The sequence below is a fragment of the Emiliania huxleyi genome (genome assembly GCF_000372725.1).
Source record: "Emiliania huxleyi CCMP1516 unplaced genomic scaffold EMIHUscaffold_8, whole genome shotgun sequence".
Taxonomy (NCBI): domain Eukaryota; phylum Haptophyta; order Isochrysidales; family Noelaerhabdaceae; genus Emiliania; species Emiliania huxleyi.
The window spans coordinates 320117-336440 of record NW_005196021.1 but is presented as its reverse complement, the minus strand read 5'-3'; the positions used below and the strand labels follow the sequence as shown (position 1 = coordinate 336440).

Genomic DNA, 16324 nt, shown 5'->3' with positions numbered 1-16324 from the left:
GCCGTGCAAGCAAGGCAGCTTCTGCGAGCCGGGCGCGGCGGCGGCGCTGCCGTGCGAGGCTGGCAGCTACTCGAGCAAGACGAATCTTGACTCGGCGGGCGGCTGCGAGGACTGCCCTTCGGGCCACGCTTGCACCACTGGCAGCGCGACTCCCATGGCTTGCCGCGCCGGCACATTCGCATCCGGCTCGCGCAACGCCGAGTGCGAGCCGTGCAAGGCGGGATCCTACCAGAACGCCATCGGTGCTGCCGGCTGCGTCCGGTGCGGGCTTGGCAGCTTCTGCCCGGTCGGCGCGTCGCTCGAGCTGCCTGCGGCGTGCGAGCCGGGTACATACGCCAACGTCACGGACGGCGACGGCATCCCCGACTGCTTCGACTGCCCGGCGGGCTCGTCGTGTCCGGGCGGCGCCGCGCGTCCGACGCAGTGCGCGGCGGGCACGATCGCGCCGACCGAGCGGATGGAGGCGTGCGACAAGTGCGCGGGCGGGACCTACCAGAGCGATACGGGCGCTACGGGCTGCCGCGCGTGCGAGCAGGGCAGCTACTGCGCCGTGGGCGCCGCGGCGCCGCTGCCGTGCGAGGCGGGTTCCTACTCGACTGCGACCAACCTCACCGCCGCGAGCGAGTGCACCGACGCCTCGCCGGGCCACTTCGCCACCACGGGCTCGACGCAGCAGACGGCGTGCGCTCCAGGCAGCATCGCCCCCTCGGCCAACATGCCCGCTTGCGAGCTCTGCCCTATCGGCCACTACGCAGCCTCCGGCACCGCTTGCGAGGAGTGCGAGGCGGACACCTACGCGGCGAGCGAGGGCCTCTCGCAGTGCACTCTCTGCCCCCACCCCCTCAGCTCCAAGAGCGGCGACGTCACTTGCTCCATCTGCAAGGAGGGCTTCTATTTGAAGGGCGCGAGCGCCGGTCCAGACGACGTCTTTGAGAACCCGACCGACCATTGCAAGTCGTGCCCGCTTCACGCCAACTGCAACGCCGGCACCACTCTCGCGTCCCTCGGCGTGGACGCCGGCTACTGGCGCGCCTCCGACGCCACCTCGGAGCTCCACCGCTGTGACTCAGAGACGTGCTCTGGTGGCTCCGGCCAGCCCTCCCGCCGCCTCGCCGACGGAGATGGCGACCTATACTGCGCCGCCGGCCACACCGGCCCGCTCTGCGAGGTCTGCGTCGCGGACTCGGACTACTTTAGCTCTGCCGAGGGGCGCTGCGTCGCCTGCCCCTCGACGGCTCGCTCCGCCGGCATCTTTGTCGGCTTTGTCATCGTCATCGCTGTGCTCGCCGCCGCCTATGCTGGGCTCCGTCGCCTCCCCTTCTCCCGCCGCCTCCGAAGGCGGGCCGCCCGCATCGAGTCCGCGGTCGGCCTGCAGCCCAAGTTCAAGGTCGTCGTCAGTTTCTACCAGGTCGTCAGCATCCTCGGCCTCGTCTACGGCGTCCGCCTCGACGAGCACTTTACCCGCTGGCTCGACGTGCTCAAGCTGTTCAGCCTCGACCTGTTTGGCGTCGCCATCCCCGGCAGCTGCATCGGAGCCATGAGCACGCGGCTGCTTGTCGCGGGCACCTGGCCGTACGCCGCTGTCGCCTTCGTGTCGCTCGCCATTGTGGCGGCGGCGGCGGTCCTCAACAACAAGCAGGCATTCGACCGCCAGCTGCTCGGCCGCCTCCTTTACTGGGCGATCTTCATCTTCTACCTGGTGCTTCCCTCCGTCTCGCGCTCCATCTTCAGCGCGAGGCTGTGCGAGTCCTTTCGCTACGACGACACGACAGGCCAGCGCATCAGCTTCCTGCTCGCCGACCCGTCGCTCACGTGCGACGCCGGCCCTACGTGGGACGACGAGACGAGCGGACTCGCGCCGTACTTTTGGGCCTTCTTCGCCCTCTGGCCCGTCCTCGTGCCGCTCGGCTTCTTGGCGCTGCTGCTCCGCGTCCGCAAGCCCGTGGCTGCGCAGCGCGCAACGCCGCTCTCTCGCGCAACGAGCTTCCTGTGGCGGGACTACTCTGGCCGCTTCCTCTTCTGGGAGGTGCTCGACCTGGTCCGCAAGATCTTCCTCACCTCGATGGTGCTCTTCATCGACCAGGATTACGGCTCCCGCAAGCTGCTGCGCACCGTGGTCGCCGCCATCGTCTCGGCCATGTTTCTCACCTGCCTAGCGCTCGCCCGACCCTACCGGCGCTCCGACGACCTCTGCCTCGCGTGCATCGCCAACCTGCTCCTCACGTGCTGCTTCGCGTCGGGAGTGGTCATCCAGGTCCGCGCCCCTGCTGGCGCTTCCTCGCCTCCCTCTCTCTCCCTCATCCGCGCAACCTCACACAACCCGCTCCCCACCGCCGCAGCTGTGCGACAGCACCGCGTACGAAGACATGTGCTATACCCTCGTTGGCTACACGACTTCTCGCGGCGCCACCACCTTCGTCGTCGTCCTCACCGCGGTCATGCTCGCCATCTCGCTAGCCGTCATCGTTGTATTGGCGGTCAGCGCCTCGAGGGCGAAGACCATGCGGCTCGCCTCTTCGATGCGCGAGCCGATGCGCGACGGCATCACCCTCGCCGACGGCCAGGAGTGGCACCTCTTCCTTAGCCACGTCTGGAGCACGGGGCAGGTTTGCCGCCCCCTTGCCCCGCCACGGCTTTGCATGTGCGGAGAAGGTACCTCTGACCTGCCTTCCTCCCTTGCAGGACGCCGTCGCCGTCATCAAGAACGAGCTGCAGCAGTTCCTGCCCGGCTGCGAGATCTTCCTCGACGTCGACGACCTCAAGAACATCGGAGAGCTGGAGGCGTGCATTCGTCGCTCGCAGGTCGTGCTCTGCTTCCTGTCGCGGGGCTACCTGCGCTCGACGAACTGCCTGCGCGAGGTCCGCGCCGCGCTGGAGATGGGCAAGCCGCTCGTGCTCGTCCACGAGGCAGACCCGGACAAGGGCGGAGGCACGCTCGCCGAGCTGCGATCCGAGTGCCCCGAGGAGCTGCGGGCCGCCATCTTTGACGCCGGCTCTCCGATGGCGGTGTGGCATCGGATCGAGGCCTTCCAGCACGTCTCGCTCAAGGTCATCGCCGAGGCGCTGCTGCTGAAGACGCCAAAGTTCGCGGGCGAGGACGAGCTGCCCCTGTGCATCCCGGGCGAGGTCCGAGCCGTCGACCTCGCCCCTCCCAAGCCGGTGGTTCTCTGGGCCTCGACTTTGAACGCCGGGGCGCGAGATCTCGCCGATGCGGTCGCGGCGGCCGTGGCGGGCGGCGTCTCGATCACCGACGCAACGCCCTCGCGCCTCTCCTCGCTGCCTAGCTCGAGCGACAGCGGCGGCGGCGACGAGGCGACGCACATGCTGCTTTACCTGAACAGGGCGACGTGGGCCGGCGATAGCGGCGATGCGCTCGCAGAGCAGGTGCGCGCCGCGCGCCGCGCCAGGCTGCCGATCGTCATGGCGCACGAGAACGACGCCGCCTGCGGCGGCTGCATCTTTGGGCACTTTTTCGAGGTGACGCCGCGCGACCTGATCGCCGAGGGGCTGTACCACGACCTCGCCGTCGGTTGCCACTCGGGCCCGCACCGGCAGGTGTCGCTCGCCCTCCTCGCACAGGCGCTCGGCGCGACCAAGCAGACCGCCCAGTCGCGCGCGCGCCGCGCCACCGCCCTCGCTCTAGCGATCCGCGACCCCTCTACACAAGCGGAGCCGACAAATGGCGACGACGTTGTGGAAGCGTCAGCGACGCAGGACCGCCAGATCGTCTGAGCGGACGACCTTCACGCTGCACAGCACACGCCACGGACGCGCGCGTCAGAGGGGGCTCAGGGCGCTACTGGTTTGTTGATACAAAGGATGGTGTAAATTTGGTGTCGCATACTTTAAGGGCAGGGCGAACCTCGATATGGTAAAGTAGAGTCCAGAGGCCAGGACCAGCGCTTGCGCTGTGCGCTGCGAAATAAAACTCATCGCGAGAGGGAGAGTGCCTCTGCCAGAGGTAGAGGGTGCGCAGCGTCCTAACTAATCTAAAATCTGAGGTTCTCGGGTCCGAGGGCAGCCTCAACTGGAGTAGGGAAATTTGGATTTTGGTCAAACGCCTGCTGGGGGCAGCTTCGCGGAGGGCCGGCACCCGCCCGAGCGCGAAGGGCCTGCACAGCGCTACCTTGCAATTTGTGTGAGAGTCGAGCGGACATTGAATGCGCCAGCCGCGCCACAACGGCGGGGAGGGAGAGGTCACAGCGAGCCGGTGACGGACACGGCGGACACAGCGGCACCGCGGACGCCGTACGTTTTCTTTTCTATATGGACTCGCGTCGCTAACTCGCTGAGGGCGCTGGTAGGCGAACACAGCGCTTGTCCACGACGGCCGCCGCCAGCTGAGTGAGCTGAACCAGCGAGATGCACGGCTTGCCGGTGGGGAAGAGCGCGTCCACCTCGGCCATCCCCCCCGACGCGTCTTCGAAGCGGGTGTAGAGGAAGCTGGCGCACACGGCAGTGGCACCTCCCGCCGCCGTCGCGGTCAGACGGAGCATCCCTCCCGGGACGGTGGTGTTTGCCGGGTAGGGCGGCGCCGCCGGCCAGCCGAGGCCGAGCAGGGCGCTCAGGCCGTCGAGGTTTGTGTCGTGGCCGACGTACAGGCTCGCGCCGCCGCCTTGCGGGCTCGCGCCGCCGGCGCCGCTCGCGAGGTCTCTCAGCACGTGCGCGAGCAGGTTGGACTCGCCTCGCCGCTCGATCGAGAGGCCGCGGTCGGCGATGGCGCGGTAGTAGACGTGCAGCTCGAGCATCTCGTACAGCTGCGGCGGGGCCACGCGGCCGTACGCCATCGGAAGGCCGGCGCCAAACTGCAGCAGCATCGCCTCGATCCACGAGCTCGCCACGAACGAGCCGCCCAGCCAGCCGACGGCGCCGCCCGCCACCACGTCCGGGATGGACTGCAGGGGCGGCGCGACCCCGCGCCCGAGCAGCGCCTGCAGCGCCGCCAGCCGCCCCTCATACCGCGCCGGCGGAGGCACGGCTTTGAGCCGCGCGCGCACCGCCCGCTCCTTTGCGGCGGCGGTGAGTTGCGGGCACCAGGGCGGGTCAAAGACGGCGGCGTCGCCCACGCGCGCAATGCTCGGCAGGCCAAGGCCCGCGAGGAGGTCCTCGGCCGTGGTGTTGTCGCGGGTCGAGCCCGCGTCGTAGGTCACCTTGAGGCGTCCCGGCGCAGGCCCCATCCGTCCGAGGATCTCGCCGCGCAGCGAGCGGCCTTGCCCCTGGATGATGCGGCGGCCGCGCGCGGTGCACAGCGTCGGCGCGACGCCCCAATCCGGCAGGTCGCCGCCGTCGGAGTAGTTGGCGAGGTACGCGGGCCGCTGGCCGCCGTAAAGGTCGGGCAGGTACGTCGACCTCGCGCAGTGGCGCATGATGTAGACGGTGGAGGAGGAGGGCGGGGATGCGGCTGCGATCAGGAGCAGGACGAGCACCATATCGCGAGGCGTTTGTCCGTGTGGGCTGGTGCGTTGCGGCGGTGAGACGAAGGCGGCCGTGACGCCCGCCGAGTGCGCTTCTTGCTTTTCTGCGTTTCCCCCCCCAAATCCGCGTTTTCCGGAGCGGCGCGGCCCCAGTTTCCGGAGGGCTGGGGCCCCCGGCGCTCCAGCCTTCCGGAGCGCCCTCGTGGCGCCGTCTGCCGCCCGAGACCGCGTCGCCGAAGATAAGATTCTTCAATTTTCTCGCGGCGCGGCCGTAGCGGCCCGAAACGGCGCGCGTGCGCGGCGGGGTGTGGGTATACTAGTAAGGCCAAGGGGTGTCTGGGACTGGGTGACATGACATATGGTTGTGTATTGCATGTCGATATAAGAACTCACTCACACACGTGCCACGTCAGCAAGGCCGCGGTTGTCACGGAACCTTGAAGACGGTCCCTCGCGGCAGCTCGCTATGGCTCGGCAGCATGGGTGACCCGCCGGCGTCGAGACGCGTTTCGTAGTGGCGCGCGACGTAGCCGATGGGCCAGTTGTGGTAGCCGAGCAGGCGCAAGCCGACGTCCTGCAAAAAGTTGCCCGAGCTGGGCGGTGGGAAGGAGGCGCGCTCCGCGGAGCCCGTCACGTCGTAGCAGTAGCAGAGCGGCAGGGCGAAGTTGGTCGACGGCACGATGTCGTCCGAGTTGAGAAAGTGCTCGGCAAAGTCGGCATCGCGCCCAAAGAGGCGCGCTCCCGACGTGCGTCGCCCATCGTCCCACGGCGCGCCCACCTCGTCCGCGCGCGCGCAGAACGGGTCGCAAAGTGTCAGCCGGGTGGTCGCACGCTCCGGGCCCGCTGCTGCAACGTAAGCCGCGATGCACTCGTTGCCCGCAAACCCGCCCGCCGAGGTCGCGCTCACGTGCAGCGAGCGCAAGCCCTTGCGTTGGGCGAGCGCCTGGCCGAGCTTGCGGCCGAGCGCCTGGCCGGTGTACGAGATGCGCTCCGCCGTTGCCGCGTCGAGCCACCGCCTCCACACGAAGACGTGCACAAAGCGGTCGAGGCCCGCCGCCTTGTCCTGCGCGATGATGCGCGCCTGCAGGTCGGCGTCCTCTCGATCGGGCCCGCCGCGGCCGTGAAAGTGCAGGTAGACGTGCTGCTCCGTGAACTCGGGTAGCACAGCCGCGCTGAGGTCAGCAGGATCCGCCCGGTAATCGGCCTCAGTGAAGGCACAGCCGGGCTGCCGGCAGCGGAGATGTCTCCGGAGAGGGTTTGCTGACAAACCTGGAGTCCGGAGCAGCGCCGGCAAGAAGGCGGCAGACAGCAGTGCGAGCATATGCACAACGCGGCCAGCTGTGTTTGAGGCAGTTTTGCTCGACTCGCACGTTTGCTCCAGCGGGTTCGGGCTCTCGGCTGATATGGGGAGCGTGCCGTGAGTCGTCCGAGGCCTCAGTTCGCATCTTGTGGCACCGTTGTCCCCAAACTCGCATCTTGTGAGCTTGCTAGAGGAAGTAACACACCCACCTACCTCGCACCGCTCCAAGCGCTGCGAGTGCCAGCCACCGCGCTGCGCGCCGCTTTCCTAAAACGCGCCCCTCACGCGGAGATCCCGGGCACGCTCAGGAGCGGGCCGCTTGGCACCAGCGCCGCCGGGAGGAGCGGCGCGTTGTGCAGCGCCACCAGCGTCGACCAGACGCCGGGCACGACGTGCAGCCCCCACGGGTGCCACCGCTCGTACAGCCGCTTGTCGAAGTTGGTGACGACAAAGGCGCCGAGGGTGAGGGCGAAGCAGCCGCTGTTTGCGGCGAGGAGCGCCGCGTCGGGGCTGCGCAGCGTCTGCGCCGCCCCGTACAGGAAGAGCAGCTTGGCGCTCAGCCCCTCACCCTGCGCCAGCAGCCCGGGTCGCTCGTAGTTCCAGTGGTAGAGCAGCGAGAGCGAGAGCACGGCGCTCTGTATTGCGACCAGCTCCGGCAGCGGCGCGGCGCGGGTCGCCGCGACGAGGATGCCAGGCACAAAAGCCACCTATCACAGTTGCTGTCCTGGATGAGGTGCCTCCGTGCTATCGCCCGCCGTGCTCTACCTACCTCCGTGCTATCGTCCGCCAAAATGATGCGTCCGGTGGCCATCTCTCGGCGACGAGACTCCACCGGTCCGCCTGTGGGTGTGGCGCTGCGAGCTGGGCGTTGCCCATCTATCTCTTGGCGACATGGGTCCACAGCTGCGGGTCGCTCCAGCTGCGCCGCTCGCCCGGCTTGAGGCCTCGGCGCACCTGCGCGGCGTGGGAGCGATCCGATCAGCGGGCCATAGTGAGACCGAAGCAAGTAGCAGAGGCGAACCTGCCCTGTGCCGGGCGTCGTCACGAGGGATACGAGCCTATCGCAGGAGCACGGATGTGAATCTTGTGCAATGGTGTTTCGATGTGTGACCCACACACCTCTCCCAAGCAGGCACGTCAGCCTTCCACTCTGGCGCAGGGACGTCGCGCTTTGGCGTATTGGATGCCATCGTGGCGCTGTGGCCTGCCAGGCTTGGCCGCCTGGAGAAAGAGCGAGCGAAGAGCATGGGATGCGGCCGCCGGGATGCGGACAAAAGGAAACAAAAATCGAATGCGCGCGAAGGCAATCCCTCCCCTCCCTCCTTTGGGCCGTCTGTTTTCTTTCTTTTTACATCCAAGCCCAGCGTGACGTGCGAGCGCTCACCCGTAACACCGCACCTTCTCCGGCGCGTTCTTCGCCGCGTTTTGGCCGCCCTTCTGCAGGTAGCGCTGGTGGTAGTTCTCTGCGGGGTAGAAGACCCGCGCCGGCAGCATCTCCGTCACCACCGGCGCAGACTGTTTCGCCTGCTCGAGCTCGAGCGCCCGCCTCGCCGCCTCGGCCTGCTCGGGCGTGTGCGAGTAGATGCCGTGGCGGTACTGCGTGCCGCGGTCGTTGCCGACGCGGTTGCGCGCCGTCGGGTCGACCGTCGAGAGGAGCTTGGCGCAGAGGCTCTCGTAGCTGCACTCGGACGGGTCAAAGAGCAGCTGCAGCGCCTCGGTGTGGCCCGTCGTGCCAGAGCACACTTGCTCGTAGGTGGGCGCCGGAACGCCGCCCTGCGTGTAGCCAACGCAGGTCGCGACGACGCCCGGGATGCGCTGGAAGTGCAGCTCGGTGCCCCAGAAGCAGCCTCCCGCAAACGTCGCCACCTCAAAGCCGTCCGGCGACTGGGTCGGCACCTCGCCCGCCGCGGCCCAGGCGCCCGCCTCCTTGGCGAGAGAGCCGACGTCTCGGCCGTCGAGGGCCGCGTAGTCGATCTTACCGATCAGGCCCATCCCTTTGGCGAGCGAGACGCACGCAAAGCCAAAGAAGAAGACGTCGAGCGCCAGCGGGGCGAGAGCCTCGCTCGGCCCGTCGGAGAGGAGGCGTGGCACCTTCTCCGACAGCCCGTACACCGCCGTCGCACCGAGAGCGGTGTACAGCACCGTGGGAATGGACGGTAGGGAAGGTCCCGCCTCCTCCTCCAGCATTGCGACCTGCAGCTGCCGCCGGCGTGCCAACGTGTGCGGCTGCGGCCAGCGCGACGATTCTGGTGTTAGCGTTCGAGCGCGGGCGGCGAAGCCGGCGGCGGCGACGACAACGGCGAGCATATATACATATATGCGCCGGGCGTGCGATCCGTGCACGGGTGGGAGCCAAGATCGCACTGTGTATGCCGGCTCAGAAAAAGAAACACCGGTTTTCTTTATTATTTAATCCCTGTGTGTGGACTGTGCGCGGCGTGTCCGTGTGCCGGCCTTCCCTCGATAAATTTCTTTTATTTTCTTTGTTTCGAGTATCGAGACCTGCGGAATGCTCGCGGGTGTGGGCCCCTTAGAGCTGGAAGATATGACGTGTGTTTGGCTGCGGGAGACATGGCCGCCGATGCAGCTCGCACTCGCTCGGCGGGCCTCCGTCCCACAGCCGCCCGGGCGTGCCACGGGTCTGCCTGGCGCTGCGCTGCTCGCACGCTGCACTGCACAAAGCTGCGACAACAAGGGGAGGCTCCTGAGCTTGAGCGTTGAGCAGTGCAGCTGCGGGCGCTCGTGGGCGGCTGTGCAGTGGTGAGAGTGCCTGATTGGAGGCGAGCTGGTGCTGCGCCAGGGTGCGCAGCATGCGCTCTTGCTCTGTGCTGAGGCATGCTGGCTGGCGCCCAACACAATGCCCTGGATGCATTGCTCCACGCCGTGCTGGCTGGTGCAGTACTGCCAGTGCGCGCAGGGTGCGCGTCGCCGCGCGTGGCACGGGTGGCTCGAGAGGCGCGGCTGTCGTTCAACCCCGCGGCGCATGTGCGCCGCGGAAGCTGCTCGACAGGCTGCGGGCATCGCTGCGGCAGAAAGCGCCCGCCCTCTGCTTTGCTTTCGCCCGCGTTTTACGACAACTTTCGGTTTATCATAGCCGCCGAACTTTACCTCGCTGTTTCTTTATAGGCGTCTCGCAGCTGCGTATTCTCGTATTATCTTCGAGTAGTTGCGTGGGGGCGGTATGTATTCTCGTATAAGTAGTTAGTGTCGTGTCCACTAGCTCCGAGTAGAGGGTGCGTTCTGCAGTTAAGGGGAAACCCGGTACACGGAACCATCCCTCGGAGACCCGTGTTATGGCCCTGCGAACGCGCACCCCCGGGGCTAGGGCTCTCTAGCCCGTAACCCGATGCCAATCATCCGGCCCGCTGGGTGCGCTTCTTAGCTCCCCGGCCCTGGATGTGCGGTTGATGACTGCACTCCAAGTGCTCCAAGAGACAACTAGCTACTAGGAGGCACAGAGGTTTGTTTTGTGACAACTAACAACTTAAAATTCAAAATCTTAAATCGTTATTGATATGGCGCAAAAACCGCATCACGTTGTCCCGCGGTCTATAGTGTGCACGTTGTTGGGTCTCTCCCCCCATGCTTTGAGGCCACGCGGGGCACGCGCACCCCTCTGTGGGAGACTACGGCTCTGCTGTAGCCTCTCGGTGCGTCAGTTTGCTCGGAACCATGCACTCGAGATCCGATGGTCACCATGGCTCCGAGCAGACCTGGCGAGGCTACCCGCGCCCGCGTCCCTGGCGCGGCACGCCGCCGCTCCTCCGCCCTAGCACTTCCCATCAGCGGGCGGCGGCGCGCGCGACGAACACGCCGCACGCGAAGCCGCACGCGGCCGCCGCCGCGAGGAGCGGCGCTCGCAGCGCGGCCCCTCCCTTGTCCGAGGGCGGGGGCCCCGAGGCGGCGAGCGGCGGCGGCAGCGCGCGCGGGAGCGGCGTGTGGCGGAAGTGCGCGCGTCCGGCGCTGTAGTCTGCGGCGACGTGGCCCCCGCCGAGCAGGAGGTACTTGTAGATGAGCAGCCCCTCCACGCCCATCGGGCCGCGAGAGTGGATCCGGTTGGTCGAGACGCCAACCTCGGCCCCAAAGCCGTACCGCTGCCCGTCGGCGAACCGAGTCGACGCCTGGCGCGCCGCCGCACGCAGCCTCAAGAGCGTCCCGGGGGGGGGGGGGGGGGGGGGGGGGGGGGGGGAGGTGCGCGGAGGTCTCGCACCCTCCGCCGCAAAGGCGGGCGGGAAGCACCTCGCTCGCTCTGACGACTCCGCCCGCCGGCAGCCCCGCAGCGGCGAGAGCCTCGCTCGACCTCGTGTCGCACTTGAGGGTGACGCCTGCGGGTGGCCAGCCGCGGGGGCAAGTCGCTCTTTGGCTTCGGCGTCGGCAGAGGTGCGGGAGGGGTGTGTGAGGGGGGTGTGAGAGGGGTGTGTGAGAGGTGTGAGAGAGGTGTGAGAGAGAGGGGTGTGAGAGAGGTGCGAGAGAGGGGTGAGAGAGAGGTGTGAGAGAGAGGGGTGAGAGAGAGGTGCGAGAGAGGCGTGAGAGAGGCGTGCGAGGGGCGTGAGGGGTGTGTGCGCCGCCCCCGCCGCCGCCTCGCGCCTGCGGCGATCAGCTCCTGCGCCACCCCCCTCCACGTGGGCGAGGAGAGGAGCGAGGCGTGCAGCAGCAGCGTCTCTGCCGCGTTGCACGCGACGGGGTAGTCCGTCTTGGCGTCGAGCACGACGCGCCGCGCAGTCGCCTGTGCCAACGGCTCGGAGAAGGGTGCGGGAAGGGTGCGGGAAGGGTGCGGGAAGGGTGCGGGAAGGGTGCGGGAAGGGTGCGGGAAGGGTGCGGGAAGGTCCGAAGAGGGTGCCCGAGAGAGCATGTGCAGGCGGCGCCTCGTCTGCCGGTGGCGCCGCCCTCGAGGTGTCTAGGAGCGTGTCCAGGGGGTGTCTAGGAGGTGTCTAGAGGAGGTGTCTCGGAAGTGTCCAGGAGGTGTCTCGGAAGTGTCTGGAGCGGAGCCTCATCTGCGGTAGCGTCGAGGTAGACGGCGCAGATGCCGTCGGCGTGGCCGAGGACCGGGATCCTATCAAGTACTCATCGCTCGTTGTGAGTGAAGCATCACCTCCCTCTCCCCCCCACCTCCCCCACCCACTAGCTCCTCGTGTTGTTGATGATGTGTGACACGAGAGCGTTCGAGCCGCGAGGCACGATGAGGTCGACCTTGCCGTGCATCCCGAGCAGCGCAGAGACCTCGTCGCGCGAGGCGACGAGCTGCACCGCCGCGCTCGGCACCGCGCCTCCGCCGTCCGCCTCGGCGGAGCGACCCGACTCGGCCTCGGCAGCGGCCAGGCCGGCTTGGATGGCGGACACTATCGCGGCGTTGGTGTGGGCCGCCTCCTTGCCGCCCTTGAGGATGAGCGCGTTCGCCGACTTGATCGCGAGCGCCGAGATCTGGACCGCCGCGTCCGGGCGCGACTCGAAGATGACGGCCACCACGCCGATCGGGCACGCCACCCGGTAGAGGTCGAGGCCGTCGTCGAGCCGCGTCGCGAGTTGCACCGCACCGACCGGGTCGGCGACGGCGCGCACCTCGTCGAGCTTCGCAAGCATCGCGTCAAACTTCTTGCCGCGCACCTCCAGCCGGCGCAGCAGCGGCGCGTCTAGCTGCGCCTTTGTGGCCGCCGCGATGTCGAGCGCGTTCGCGGCCTCGATGACGGCGCGCTGGTTCTCGAGCTGCTTTCGGACGGCAGCGAGCGCCGTGTCACGCGCCGCCGCGTCGAGCCCACCCATGGTCAGGGCGGCGCGCCGCGCGTCCGACGCGACCGCGTCGAGTCGCGAGCCTTGGTTGCTAGAGCTCATTCAGCCGCAAGCGAAGAGCTGGCAAAGAGTGACTCCAAAAAAATAGTTTGGTTTGCCTGCGAACGCGCACCCCCTGGGCTAGGGCTCTCCTGCCCGTAACCCGATGCCAATCATCCGGCCCGCTGGGTGCGCTTCTGAGCTCCCTGGCCCTGGATGTGCGGTTAATGACTGCACTCCAAGTGCTCCAAGTGACAAGTGTGCCGCGCAGCTATGTTTAGGCTATGAACAGGAACGAGTCCGCGCTGCGCTCGGCTCAGATGGCGGAAAAAGAATTCTTTTTGAGTGCCCTGTACTACATGTGTTTACACCCACGGCGCCCCGCTCGAGGCGGAGGCGGTGCCAACGGGAACGGGAAGCGGCGTCGACGGCGTCTGCGAGGGAAGGTTAGGCTTGGCGTGGAAGCGCGAAAACAGAAAGTCGATCTCGAACGGACCGGGGACCTGAGTGGGAGGAGAAGCCGGCGTGAGTGAGCTCTTCTCCCGCCGCACAGGCCGCCTTCTCCGGACCGGCGTGGGGGCAGGGGACGGCACCTCGTAGAATGAGGCCTGGCCCTCGATTGCGCCCTCGCCCATCGCGGACGTGGTGAACTCGCCGTCGTCGGGGTAGACGTCAGTCTTGCCGTTTCTCGGCTCCGGGGAGGAGAAGGACTGGCCAAAGATGCCTACAGGAGCTCGCGCGAGCGTTCGACTCCGCGCGGGACGGCAGAGGCCGCGCTGTCAGCAAGTAGTCGCCATGAGGCAGATTCCGCTGCACATAGTCGCCGCGCAGCGTGAAGCTGACATCTAGGCGGTGCTCGGGGCCCTTGCGTGCCTGAGTCGGCGCGCCGGCGACCTCGACGGTCAGATTGCCGGCGGTGAAGGACGCGCGCGACATGTCGACCTTGATCATGAGCTGCTCGCAGCCCTTCTGCCCGCCCTTACCCAGCTTAAAGCGGTGTCCGCCGCAGGTCCCGGTCACCACGTCCCATCCCCAGTTATTCTCCCCCAGACTCGACGCCCAAAAGGAGACGTTGGCCCACTTGCGCTTGGAGCCACCCACGAGGGCCACCAGGTGCATCTCGGTCACAAAGCTCCCGTGCACGATGAGCGGCGCACTGCCGTCCAGCTTCCGGTCGAGCGGGAAGGTCGCATTCTCCGTCTTGAGATTGACGGCGAGGCCGGGCGCCGAGAAGAAGGTGTAGATTTGGCCGTGCCGGCCCCTGAAATCGGCGCGTCCGCCGTGCGCAAAATGCAGATGCGGGTCCTGTTCGACGCCAACGAAGGCGTCGACGGAACTGACGTTCACCGCAGCGACCGTGAAGCCTGCAGCTCCTCCGGTAATGCCTGGGTAGCACATCTCGTCGTCAATCTCTACGTCTGCGCTGCCAGTTCGGGCGCCAACGTAGAAGAGCTGGTGTTCGAGCGCTGTCTTGCTCGAGCCGCTGATAAGTCGCTGATAGGGCGCCTCTGCGCGCGCGACGCTAGAGATCGTGACCAGACACCTTGAGCACTTCTTGTAATCGGTGCAGTCGAGGGGTATGTCCGGTCCCTGATCGGGATTGCCCGCAAGAGTGCCGGCAACGGTGCGGAAGCTGTCGATTGCCACCTGCGGAGGGCGTGCTACAGTGCTGAGCCGTTGACGATACACTATCTAGTGGATGCAAGCGGCCACCGGCAGCTGGCCCAGGGGCAAGTCGTTGGTTAGTCTGATCACGCCGCAGCTGGTCTGGTTGACGCAGTGCTCCGACGCCTCGAGGGCAAAGGAGGCGCCGGAGCCGTCGATTTCCTTGAAGCTCTGATACTCGAGCAGTCCGACAAAGTTCTCGGGCGTCAGTGCTGAAGTCATGGCCTGGATCGAGCCGGCGTAGGCTGGCGTGAGTCCCTCGGCTCGGCCAGTCTATCAGGGAATGCGATTTGGCCCGCCCTCCCCCTCCTGGGCGCGCTAGTATCCTGGAGAAAGACGACCATCTGCGAGTCCTTCAGGAGTTGAGCGTGGACAGGTTCTGCAGGCACGCATGACGTCGCGCTAAGATCGCTTGGATTGTCGTGCCAACAAGCTCTGGGGCGAAACGATAGGTTTTCGAGGCAAACATCCATGTTCACCTATTCGACGATGATGCGCGTGCAGTGCCTCTACGCTGGAGGTGCTGAATCTTCGCTGCGGTCTATCTCGCCGTGTCGCCAATCTCGATTTGATTGGGGTTGCAATCATTCTCCCCCGGGCACATATGGACGACCAGGGCAGCAGAGGCTGAGCAGACGGTCCTCACATTTGCCACGGTCGGGTCATCAGAGAGCAGCAGCGCAGGCGAGTTTGCTGCAGCATACGACATCATGGGGTTCGCCGGCAGGTACAAGGGCTGTGTCATGACGGATCCGGCGGGCGGCCCGTACAAGGGCTGCGTCATGGCGGTACCAGCCCGCGCCTGCGGTTCTGCCTCTGCTCGTACTAGTGCTTGTTCGGCCGTATAATAGTTGCTGACGAATGATGAGTCACGCGGGAAAGAAGAGGCGCGCGGCCACACAGCACGTAGAGCAATAAACTCGAGGGGCCAAAATACGCCGCGAGGAGGGCGGAGTTGCGCCGAGAGGCGGGAGAAGCCGCGAGAGCAAGGGAGGGGGATCGGCAGGCGGCGGCGGCGGGTCAGGGCGGCGTGCATCGCAGAACGAGGCAGAGAAGAGCGACGCGACAGCGAGGATGAAGCGACAGGAGAGAGAACTACGAGAGTGGGACGACCGCGAGGTGGCATGAAAGGTTGCGCTGCTGGAGCACGCTGGGCGTGGTTCTGTTGGCGGTGTCCCATTCCCAGTGGTGGGGGAGTATTGGGTGAGGGAAGGGATGCGCGTCCCTGCGTCGATGTCTCACATCTCACATGCTCACAAGTCAAACTTGGACATGCACATATGCACATGCAGTTGGACATGGATGGACACATGGACAAAATGTCCATGTGTCCAAAACACCAGTCATGCCGATCTCGCGCGGCCGCGCGCGGGGCTCTTCGCGACTCTCTGTCTCTCGCGTCACAACGGCCCGTTGGTTGACAACGCGTCCTCTCGTCGACGTCGTCGTCACGCACTCTGCGCGAGAATTTGTAGTGACAACTCAATTAGAAGCTAACAGTGTGGGGAACAGCAAGCCCGGTCACTTGCTCTTGGCGGCCGTCCTCTTCCGCGCCTTAATCTGTGCCAGCTGCGACGGCGCCAGGCTCGCCGTCTGGCCGCGCGCCTTCGCCTTGACGCCCTTCTTGTTTGCCTCGCCCGCCTTGCCCTTCTTCGACGCGCCGCCCTTTCGCTGCTTGCCGATGCCGCCCTTGGCGCGCGCCTTCGCCTTGGCGCCCGCCGCGATCTTGTGCTGGAGCCGCAGTGCCGCCGCTTGCTTGTTCTTCCAATCCACGCCGCCGCCGCCGCCGCCCCGGCCGCCCTTGGCCGCTCGCTGCGCGGCGCTCGCCGCCGCCGCCGCGCTCTTGCAGCGCTGCACGCGGATGGTTCGTCCTGCGAGCGTCGTCTCGTGCCGCGCGAGCGCAGCCTCGACGCCAACCTTGTCTGCGAAGGTGACGTAGCCGAAGCCCTTGCCCTGCTGCGTCTGCGGGTCGCGGATCAGGCGGACCGCCTCGACGGAGCCGAGGGAAGAGAATGCCTCCCACACGGCCTCCTCCTGCAGGTCGAAGGGGAGGTTGCCGAGGAAGACGCTCCGCTTGTGCGTCGTCGCTCCCGTCGCGCCGACCCCTCCCTCCGCACCCGCCGCGCCGCTCGTCGCGCCGCCCGACGGCGGCGCCGCCCGGTCTACGCGCAGGTGGCGG

General features: G+C 67.0%; 5 protein-coding genes across 5 annotated transcripts; all 5 read right to left on the bottom strand.

Moving 5' to 3' along the window:
• Window positions 1-4280: 4280 nt before the first annotated feature.
• Window positions 4281-5429, bottom strand: EMIHUDRAFT_198405 (hypothetical protein; the record flags this gene model as incomplete). Its single annotated transcript, XM_005759482.1, has 1 exon — window positions 4281-5429. The coding sequence occupies one exon, from the start codon at window positions 5427-5429 to the stop codon at window positions 4281-4283; it is 1149 nt and encodes a 382-aa protein (XP_005759539.1).
• Window positions 5430-6880: 1451 nt separating this feature from the next.
• On the bottom strand, window positions 6881-7923 carry EMIHUDRAFT_432990 (hypothetical protein). The gene is made up of 3 exons (XM_005759481.1): window positions 7834-7923; window positions 7606-7772; window positions 6881-7421 (listed from the first exon to the last, which is right to left on the bottom strand). Exons 1-3 carry the CDS (start codon window positions 7902-7904, stop codon window positions 7279-7281), a joined length of 381 nt encoding a protein of 126 aa, XP_005759538.1. The 5' UTR covers window positions 7905-7923; the 3' UTR covers window positions 6881-7278.
• A 174-nt stretch (window positions 7924-8097) lies between these two features.
• On the bottom strand, window positions 8098-8589 carry EMIHUDRAFT_57648 (methionine sulfoxide reductase; the record flags this gene model as incomplete). Its single annotated transcript, XM_005759480.1, has 1 exon — window positions 8098-8589. A coding segment is annotated over one exon (492 nt), but the record flags the coding sequence as incomplete, so codon positions are not given.
• A 1907-nt stretch (window positions 8590-10496) lies between these two features.
• Window positions 10497-12543, bottom strand: EMIHUDRAFT_198402 (glutamate-5-semialdehyde dehydrogenase; the record flags this gene model as incomplete). Its single annotated transcript, XM_005759479.1, has 6 exons — window positions 10497-10589; window positions 10695-10835; window positions 10954-11014; window positions 11337-11440; window positions 11731-11767; window positions 11867-12543. The coding sequence occupies 6 exons, from the start codon at window positions 12541-12543 to the stop codon at window positions 10497-10499; spliced, it is 1113 nt and encodes a 370-aa protein (XP_005759536.1).
• Window positions 12544-15999: 3456 nt separating this feature from the next.
• Window positions 16000-16215, bottom strand: EMIHUDRAFT_49588 (hypothetical protein; the record flags this gene model as incomplete). The annotated part of the gene is made up of 1 exon (XM_005759478.1): window positions 16000-16215. A coding segment is annotated over one exon (216 nt), but the record flags the coding sequence as incomplete, so codon positions are not given.
• Between the last annotated feature and the right edge of the window lie 109 nt (window positions 16216-16324).